The sequence below is a fragment of the Corvus brachyrhynchos genome, unplaced genomic scaffold (assembly GCF_000691975.1).
Source record: "Corvus brachyrhynchos isolate BGI_N302 unplaced genomic scaffold, ASM69197v1 scaffold115, whole genome shotgun sequence".
Lineage (NCBI taxonomy): Eukaryota > Metazoa > Chordata > Aves > Passeriformes > Corvidae > Corvus > Corvus brachyrhynchos.
Genome location: NW_008239553.1, coordinates 25768670 through 25778917, shown reverse-complemented (window position 1 = coordinate 25778917; position 10248 = coordinate 25768670). Strand labels below are relative to the sequence as shown.

The 10248-nt window shown below is 37.7% G+C and overlaps 1 protein-coding gene across 36 annotated transcripts in view; it reads right to left on the bottom strand.

Moving 5' to 3' along the window:
• NRXN3 (neurexin 3) overlaps positions 1-10248 on the bottom strand; it is a 985030-nt gene that overhangs the window by 105353 nt on the left and 869429 nt on the right. For 17 of the 36 annotated variants that reach the window (XM_017741731.1, XM_017741719.1, XM_017741730.1 and 14 more), the window contains 2 exons: positions 9569-9658; positions 2996-3303 (listed from right to left, as the gene is read on the bottom strand). In XM_017741731.1, the coding sequence (XP_017597220.1) occupies positions 2996-3303; positions 9569-9658 (398 nt within the window). Of the gene's footprint in view, positions 1-2995; positions 3304-4604; positions 4665-9568; positions 9659-10248 lie in introns of all 36 variants that reach the window. The other 19 variants (XM_017741724.1, XM_017741721.1, XM_017741722.1 and 16 more) reach the window with 2 other exon arrangements.

The following is a 10248-nucleotide window of genomic DNA, read 5'->3' as shown; positions in this document are numbered from 1 at the left end:
AGTGATGTGTAAATCTAAATCCTTCTGAAATTCCCCTGGATTTTGTAACACTTTGTGATTACAGACTTGATATTCTGCACAAGATTTTTATGCATTTCAAAAAAGGAGTAGTTTTAGTTACTTACATACAAAAATGAGCAACACGAGTAACACAGATACTCCTAACAGAGTAAGAGCAGTAATTCTTTATCATGATTCTTGCTATTTTGCATTAGATGCTTTACTTTTACTTGTATCATGCTTCGTATTTCTACAATTGGCCAGAACCTTTCTGTGCCAAGTAATGTGCATGTGCAGAATAAAAAGTACATTTTGAACCCAAGGAGTCTGCACTCTTAGCATAAAACAACATATGACACATGGATACAGAAACATGGATAATAAAAAAAAAAATGTGACAATATTAATTGACTTAATAAACAGTTGCCTTAGACTATCATCAGCCTAACCTCTGACAACTTTTTGGCATGCATCATGATGACAAAAGAGTTTCAATGCGATTGGAAAAATAACCCTTTGCCTTTTGTATGGAAGCAGAAAGATTCTTATAATCAAATCTAAGAAGTGAGCAAAAAATGCATGAATCATGCTGATCAGAATCAGGAGAGAAGAGGCTAAACTTTAAACAGCCTTGAAAGTGAAGAAAAATTGTTTACTCATGAGCAGAAAAGAGAAGAAAAGCTGGAACAAGGTAATAACTAACTGTATTTGTACCGCTCATAACCTTAGGTATCTATATTTTACGTTTCCCAAAGAGTAAACTTGTTCTATGAGATTTTTCCACCACTTAGATCTAAAATTGTAAGCAGGCTTGGCGATGGTGATGTCAAACACAAGCAAGATAAAATAACCATTAGGCACCTGAAAAAGAGTGGCTGGAGATACTGCCCAAACAGAAAAAGACAATTTCTTCTCACTTCACCACACAGATACTGCAACTTAAGCAGACAGAATCAAATTCCACCAAAAATAAAGAAGAAAGGCAAGCCATCTGTGCTGCGACAGCAATAAAATGGCCCAATATTGAAATGCAGAAAGTTGTAATGGAGGTACATATTGACCTTTATTTTTCTTTCAGCGGATAGCATGAAGTGTCAAAGAGTTATTGCTTTAATATCAGCTGAGATGAGGCCATTTGTTGTGGTGCATGTGTATCCAGGAAATCGCTGCTCTAACCATGTTTTTAGAAGCACTTTGACACTTTATTAAATCTTCCTGATGCTCTCTCAGCACACAGTTGGTCTCTGTAGGCTGAGTGAACTGCCACGTAGGCCAGGCAGGAAGCTTTCAGAAAGAGCTCCTCTTCAGGCAAGGCAGCATCATTTCCAGCTTGACCCAGGCCATAAAGGTCCAGTGCTATTCTCTGTTCCACTGGTATAGCTAAACACAGCTCTGCTGCCTTTAAAAATCATTGAGGGCAGGATAAGAACAACAGACTCCATAGTTCTGGAGATGCAACTGTACAAATATTTTCTCTAAAATTAGAACTAGTCACTGAGGAGAAGGAACTGTAATTCTTGCAAAGTTTATGACCAACAGTGACCAAACCCGGGGTAATTTCCCCTCATTTGGCTGAGACTTTATAAATCACCTACTGGGTGTTTGAGGCTAATAGCTCAATTAATCCCAGTCCTGTTGCTATCTGGATTTACAGAGTACCAAAGGGGGCACTGTTAAACCTCAGCTTGGAATTAATTACTCTAATAGTTGTAAATTCCACTGCAGCCAGAGGCACCTCACAGAATCACAGAATAGCTGTGGTTGGAAGGGACCTCTGGAGGTCATCTAGTCCAAACCTCTGCTCAAGTAGGATCACGCAGAGTCAGCTGTCCAGGACTATGTGCAGATGGCTTTTGAATATTTAACAGCATGGACACTCCACAGCCTTTTGGGGCAACCTGTGCCCATGCTTAGTCACCCTCACGTTACAAATGTTTCCTGATGTTTAGCGGGAAAGTCCTGTGTTTCAGTTTGTGCCCATCATCTTTGGTCCTGTCACTGGGCACCACTGTCATCTTTACACTCTTCCTTCAGGTATTTGTACACACAGTTAAGATCCCCCCTGAGCGTCCCCTTGTCCAGCGAGAACAGTCCCAGCTCTCTCAGCCTTTTCTCACACAAGAAATGCTCCAGTCCCTTACTCGTTTTAGAGGCCCTTTTCTAGAGTCTCTCCAGTAGCTCCATCTCTCTAATGATTTCAAAACAAATGTTTCATTGTAGTTGATAGCACAATAACATGATAGCATACTGCTGAAATAAATAATCCACAGCTCAGATTGGTTATTCACATGATTCTTTTCTTTGGACAGACAAGGAGAGCCAATTGAAGGTGTTTATTTCTAACCAGTTCCATATTCTGGCTTCCACTGCATTTTAAGGGTTGAAATAACTACATAGGCACAATTAAGTCAGAACACCTAAATTAATTTTTTTTTAGGAATGATTTTTACCAAATAGATTGGAACTATTCTATGTTGGAACATCTACATTTTGCAAGAAACTGATCTTGATAGCGTTCCTTCAAAATTCTCTGCAGGAGGGCTATAAAAGGAAAATGAAAAATGACTCCAACTGGAAGTAATGCTCCATTGCTTTTCTCCTCATTATGAACTTCACTATTTCAGCAGTTCATACTGTCATAATAATAAATAACCATACACCCACCCCCCATTAAGCTTTGTAACTCTCTTCGGAATACATTTCCCCACATATGGAACTTTTGAAACATAGTTAAAACCTTGCTCTTGTTCACATTGTGACAATCTCACTTACACAAGTGGGGTTGGACTAGATCTGGAGCAAAATCTCTTCTTATTCTCACATACAGGTGCCGCAACAATTCAGCCAGCTGTTTGTCCTGTGTCCAACACAGGAAGGTAACATTTTTAAAATAGTTACATGGAACATGATCAGAGAACATGGCTCCTATGAACTTACAAATGAGCAGCAATACTAGTTAAGAACTGATGGAAATGGAGAAGACTAATTGACTCACCTGGATGCTGGGCGGTGAACGATTTTTTCGGGTGGTAGTGGTCGCCATCGTGGTCGTGGTTTCCATGACTGTAGTTGACATTTCCGGTGGCACGGATGTTGTGGGTGTTGTTCCCAAGATGGAAGGGACTTCCCCAACGAGTCGGACACTTCCATTGATTTTAATGTTGGGGTTGTTCTCCGCTGCCATGTTCAGCACTTTCAGGCCATTGTAATAGAGACCGGAGAGCTGGCCTTGGAAGAGACGCCCTCTGTCCTTCCCTCCTATGGCAATTTGCGCCTGGGTGTTGAAGATCGTTAACTGTCGTCCTAGTGAAGGGGGGTGAATAGCATTATTGACAGACATTTCCTTCAGTTTTCATTCTACATTGAGCCCTGGCCCAAAGTGATGGACAAAGGAGAAGTAGATTCATTCTTGGTAGTGTTTATGATGACTGTAGAGAAACAGTATGGAAATGTAGTGCCTAAAAGTCATTAATAAGGAAGATTAGCCTGAAAGTACGAATACCTAAAACTGAACCTTAAACTTCAGCATCCACTCACACATCAAAACTCTGGAGGAACTTCAGAAATTTGAACCCATTCTTTTAGGATTGGATGGATTTTAAACTACAAATAGGACTTCAATATGGAGCCATTTTTCTACTATCAATTCAGATTGCAGTACCTGTCAAGCTTCAGCCCATAAATAAACCTCCTTTTGGACTGGCTAAAGGACTGGATTAACTCATAAAGCCACTTTTATAATGCAAAGGTTTCAAGGGCTGGCTCAGAAACAGTAAAACATCAGAAAAAAATGAAGCCTTATAAGAATTGAGTAGGAGTGTTACGACAGGATCAGTCATGATCTTTCACCTGTAAACTTTGTGTTGTTTAGGCTTGCAAATCTAAACCCAAGAAACAAGAAATGCAAACATTTCTGATGTCTCTGAAAGAGCAAAGCTTTTGAAATAGTGAGGATACGACTTCCGGTTAAGCTCCAGAGTGCCTTACTCCCTCCCCTCTTACAGAGAGTGGAATTCAAATGTAGGCAGGTTATGTGGTTTAGTCAAGGTCATATCTTGAGTGTTAGAAGTGGTCCAGTATCATATGTAATAAAAAATAGAATTATTAAAAATAAATCTAGTAACAATTGCCAATTCACCTAGTTTTGCAGGACACTTATATAACATTCAGGCTGGACTGCTCTATAAATACTGTTTATGTCCCAGGCTGCACTAGGTTGACCATATTAAGAAATAAATTGTTTCATGAAATGCAAAGGCAGTGCCTATAATTTCATTATTCCTCAAAAGATTAGGGGCATGCCGCCTGAAGTCTGCTGAATTAGCAGACAACCAGACTGGACATTGCTCAGAATGCACTGACTTACCAATGCAGCTTCAAGTCAATCATCATTCAAGTATCTTTTGTTTTCCAATTTTTATGAAGTTTGAAATATATGTTCCCATCCCATTCCCATTCCCCAGTTCTCACACGCCACTTTCTGTCTAGTCCAGCCTGATGAGAGGTGCCGAATGCCACCACGTAAGAAAGTACAGCCTATGATCTACTGCTCATTCCTTCACAGCCAGTGGTTAGAGTAGATCAAAATACATGGGGGAGCTCACCAATTTTGGTGGTCGTCGTGGCGGGTCTTGAAGTGAAGTGGTGATGCGGTGTAGCATCATCTTATGGTGACAGGATGGACCATGGGGGAGAGAATGGGGACAAGAGAAGAAATGTGTCTGAAAGTAGTTCCTGGCCCCAAAGAGGACCCTAGCTAACTAAGCAACAGTATATGGAGAGGTGTAACACAGAGACATGTGGAGGTGGGCTGCACATCCCTTGTGCTCCTCACCCTCAGATTTGTAAATGGAAAATTAGGACTTGATTAGGGTGGAGTAACCGCATTGATGAAGAAATGAGAAATAAAAATGGGGGGGATATTCTTCCCCTGGAAAGTGTTGAAACACCTGATGCAATATTCTGCATCTCAGGAGGTTTTAAACTTGCCAGAGGCAACATATGTCTATTAAAACATCAATAAACATGCACTGAAGCCACACATCCTCAGAATGTAAACAGAGCCTTTCATCTTGTCTTATGACAAAAATAGGGTCCAGTAACGATATCGGTTAAGATATTCATCCCTCTCTGCCCAGCTCCTGTCTGAGTTGGAGGAAATGGCACTGTACACTGTAGAAGGTCAAAACTCCTGTCCCATACCATGTCCTCAGAGCCTGCTTTTCTTTTCTGTCATGTTGTGCTTTGGATTTTTTAATGGATATGCTGTAAGAATTTTACTACACCACTGTCCCTTCTCTGAATATGTTCCCTCCCTCTAGCAGTATAGTACTGTCCATATTGTCCCTTCCCCTACAAACTCAGTCACGTCACTTGCTACTGTTCCCTCCTTCCCACTTCACTCATTATAAGAGTGCCAAAGAGTAGAGGTAAGATGAGTAAAGAAGGGACTTATGAGTAAAGGGACTTATTTCACTAATCTTGAGATGTTATCCCTGAAAACAGATGGAAGATACTGTCAGTTCAGTTTTCCATTTGTATTTCCATTCCTTTCTTCCCCTGAATTAATTTAGCATCTTTTTTCATCTTCTGCCAAACGGAAAAAGGTGGAAGGTGATGAGAAAGGAAAATTTTTTGCTGATCCAGGTAGGAGAGCTCCCCAGACAAGGACAGAATAGGGGTTCTCTCACTTCTTCTGGAGGATTGTGACTCTTCTCAGGATGTCAACTATTCTAACCCAAGCTCATAGCATAGCTTCACACGTCTGTCATATCTCTTGCTTTATTTGCAAGAATGAAGAGTTAGTAAATTAAGCTTTAAAAAAAAAGAGATCATGTATCCAATTCTGGGCCTTCATCTGCATCTTCTAATGTTGAAAGTAAGTGTACACCAAGGAAGTGACCCTATTCCTGCAAAAAAAGGAACTCTGATAGTGTGTTTTGGGGCCTTCATTGTTAAGTGGTTTTCCAGACCAGGATTCATGCACTGCATCATATGGTTAATGCTGGAAACCACACTAAAACTGTGTTTCCTAAAAGAACAATCACTTGTTGCAGTCACCTATTACCTACAATTGCTCATTCTTCTCTCGAAGATGGTGTACACGCACATGATAAAGACACTAGGGAAATGAATATGGAATGAGAAAAAACTTTGGAGAGAAGATACACTTAATTCTGCCACCATATGTCTCTTCTGATCATTCTTTAAATGAAATTTAGCTGAAGCCTTTACTTCCCCTATGTAAAATTCATTTGGCCACTGAATTTTATTGAGGAACTATTTGCATTAGTAAATTCTACTAGGTGTGTAAGGACTGCAGAATTACAGTCCTTTTTGTCCACAGAGAATCCTTCCTACTGCTATTTTAATGTCATACTGAAGAAAAATTATGAGGTGTTTTGTAAATACTCTGAATAGTTCAGGCTCTTGTTTCTTTGTTTGCTCTCTCATTGACTTCTTAATTTGGAAAACTGAATTCTAATTAAAAATACCACAGAGAAATCTGAACTGTAACTTTTCTGTAGCACTAGGAGAGATTTTGGGCCTGACTTTGCAAATCCTAATTCATACTAATAGTTCTTGCTTCAAAAGTACAGTCACTTACATCAAGGAGACTTTACAGGTAAGAGAGATTTGAATAATTAAGGACTTCTGGGATCAATCCTTTGGATGTGATGCTTCTGGGTCTTTATCAGCTCATCCAATTGCAGAACAGGTAACATCTGTGCCTTAGCAGATACCAAGTATTCTGCTCAGAAAATTTGCTGGATTTATGACTACTGAAGTTGAACAATTTAAGACTAATGCCTCTTTTTATATTCACATACGTAATCTCAGTGAAGTTAACAGCATTTAATATTTTGCTTATTACTCATCCAATTCAAGACCGTAAACCTGGGCTCTTAAAATTATTTTAAACTAATTTATAAAATTTAAAGCCCTTCAAAGCCAATAGTGATGCCACTTCAGAAAGATAATGTGTCATATTTGCTTTCCAAGAATGAACTATTTCATTGTTATGAATAACATAGGAGTAACAAAGGAAGACCAAATCTATAGTGTTCAAAAATGTCAATCAAAAAATGTTTCATCTTACCTCACCCAAGCCAAGAACTCACATGGGCAAGACAGCTATTTATATGCTGTCTCTTTGATGAATCTATTCCTCCAGCCATCAGTTTGTTTTGTTACATTTTGATAGGAAGCTACCCTTTCTCTCATCATCTTTATAAAGCCTTCTGACAGAAGGTTTCCATGTTACATTAATTGTTAAATGGATGACTAGATGGATGAGCAGGCTGGTGAAAAGCTACAGAAATTACTCACTCTTATATTTTTTTAATTTGAGTGATACCTAAGTTGCTGAAAATGTCTGTCTACTTTGGAATGAAGGAACGAAGTTATATCGTCTCAGGTGTTACACTGCACATTGTCATTCCCTGACACATAGTGGAAAGACTGAATTTCTTTTCGCTTTAGTGAAAACATAGCTCTACCCTTCTAGCCTAACAACATCCAGTGCTTTGAGAGTGCCTGAAGACTCAAATATAGTCTCTTTTAGACTCTAGTGCATGTGTGATTGTCTTTTAACAAAGCACCAATATCCACAAAAGGTAGACTTCAGTTCAAAACTTCAGGATGGATTACAAATGAAAGAGTCTTGGCATGCTTTTAAGCTCAAACTTTTAGAAGCTGGGATATAAAGTAAAAGATTTTGTGGAAAACCAAAAAGGAAAAAAAAAAAACCAACCCAAACCAAAAAGCAACAAACCCACAACCAAGCCAAAAGAAAACAAAGACGGGTTTCTCAAGCACATGAATTGCATCAAGGAATTAGACATGCATCTGTTTTAACAAAATTGAGGCAATCATTGTCTTTAGTGTTAAAGGGACTTTAGCAATTCAGACTTACCAAAATTATTCTCTTTTTAGTGTTAAACTTTATTTATCTATTTTAGTTTGATCTTGTAAATTAATAGGGCAACCCACTGAGACTCAATAAGCATTTTCTGTTTATTGTTATGTTAAAATTTATTTACAATTTTGCTGAATTAACTGTTTATGACAGACTGGTGGTAAAAAAACCCCCTCTGTTTTGGGTAAACAAATATTTTTGCCTTACTTTCATTAATACTTTAGTTTTAAACACTACACCTTTGTAGACCACAGCAGGAACTGATTTTGCAGAACACTTTGCAGGATCAGGCCCTTCATATAAAAATATTTTGACTGGATTTAGCCACATCCTTCCTGACGTTAACTTAGTTCATACTGGATAAATCAATTTGTTAATTCAGCTGAGGTTAGAAATTTGAAACAGAACATAAATTATATTTTTCCAGTCCTACAAAAGATTGGCTTTCCATCTTGGAAAATGCGTTAACAACCATGGTCTAAATCAGCACAGAAAATGCAAGATCTGAGTTCAAAGGTCACCCCCTTTTATTAGCAGTACTTTCATAAATGGAAACAAGAGAAGATTGTGTTCTGCTTTGTTTAGACTCCAAGGCCAGGAGTTAGTTACAGTGCTTTTTTTTTTTTTTTTAGTACCACATTTACTAGTAGAGGGAGAAGATCTTCCTGACTTAAACTCCACTGTATTACCCAGAGCCTAGTTCAAGCCCCACTGGAATCGGCAAGTTATTCTGTTACCCTCACCAGGCTTTAAAACGGGTTCTTACATCCAAGATTTTATTCCCCTCTACTAATTCCTTAAAAATAAAAATTACTGTTCGGATATAAGTCCCATTTCAACGGGTCATGGACTGTATGCAGAACTTCCACTCAAGCCATCTGGACTTACTCATGTTAACAAGTTTTTTTGTTGAACTGAGGCCAATTACTCCAGGCAAACCCACAAAATTAAGTAGCACTGCCTGAGATTAGAAATTTGATCTGTATCTTAGACAAATATCACGTGACTGTTCAAACTGTATTCCAGACATAGCATAAAAGCAACAGAACAATCATCTTTCTCTGTCTCCCTCACTGTAATTTAAAAGAAAATGTTAAAAAATGTTTTCTTTACAACATTTTTTAAAATCATTTAATTATGTTAATACAATTGGGAAATCCATAGCCATAGTGGCTAATCAGACTCATGAGAAAAAAAAAACAAAAACCCAACTTAAAGGAAGTGGTTTTACAAGTAGATTTGAAAATCTTTTAAGAAAACTTCAACAATAAAGATATAAATGTAGCTCAAGCCCAAATTAAAATAAGAAAATCATGCAGTGGTTAAATTGCCATAATACATGTTGTTGCTCTTCACTCTTCTTCACTTGGTTTTTTTTTAGAAATCATGTCCTGAATTTTTGCTTGTTTGTTTGTCATTACTATTATAGCAAGCTTAGAATTTCGTCCCTTTAACTGCATTTTAATAGCAATGTATTATAGCATGATTTATCAACATATGGCAGGTGGAAGCTGACACAAATTATAATGAAAATTAAAACAGTCATTTATGCAGCAGGCGATTATCATTTAAGAAACATTTATTTGCAGGCTTTAAAAATGAGAGTTTAGAATCAAATGGGTTTAAAATGAAAGTTTTAATGACTGTTACCTTTTTCCTGCAGCCACTCCTCTACAGGCCGGTTATATTTGAAGGGGATTTTCTGTTTTACCATTTGGAACCGTTCACTATCAGTGTTGCCTTTAAAGTTTAAAAAACAGCTTAAAAACAATCTGAAAAGTCAATGAAATAGTTAAAACATCCTAGATTTTTTTTTATGACCTTATTTAGCTATAGATAAATAAGTGTGCATGTGTGTACATATATATATTTGAAAAGAGAGAGATTTATCTTTAGTAAAGTGGAGAATAGCTATTCATCCAATTGCCTGAAGTTCTGGAAGGTCAAAGAAATTAAATCCTACAAAAAAGATATCTCAGATTCTCCTCAGAGTATCTGTTTATCCAAATTGGTTAGAAGGCATGTGCAATTTGTCTGTGATGTGAGACCTTGCATGAACTCAGTGTCATGAGTTAAAACATTTCGATCAGACTCTAGATCTGATTGCATAAGGACATGGCACAATATGTCAGTCATGTAAACACAGAGTTAGTAGTAATTTGATAAACCTTCTTGCACTGGTAAAAGACACGTGTTAGGACTAGAAACCCAGTAAATAGAAAAAAAAAGGAAAGGAAAAAATATAAGAAATCGGTGCTGAAAGGATGTAATAGAATTAGTTTTAAAAAAAGCAAAACACCTAAGAACAGAAAGATAAATAGGAAAAAAGG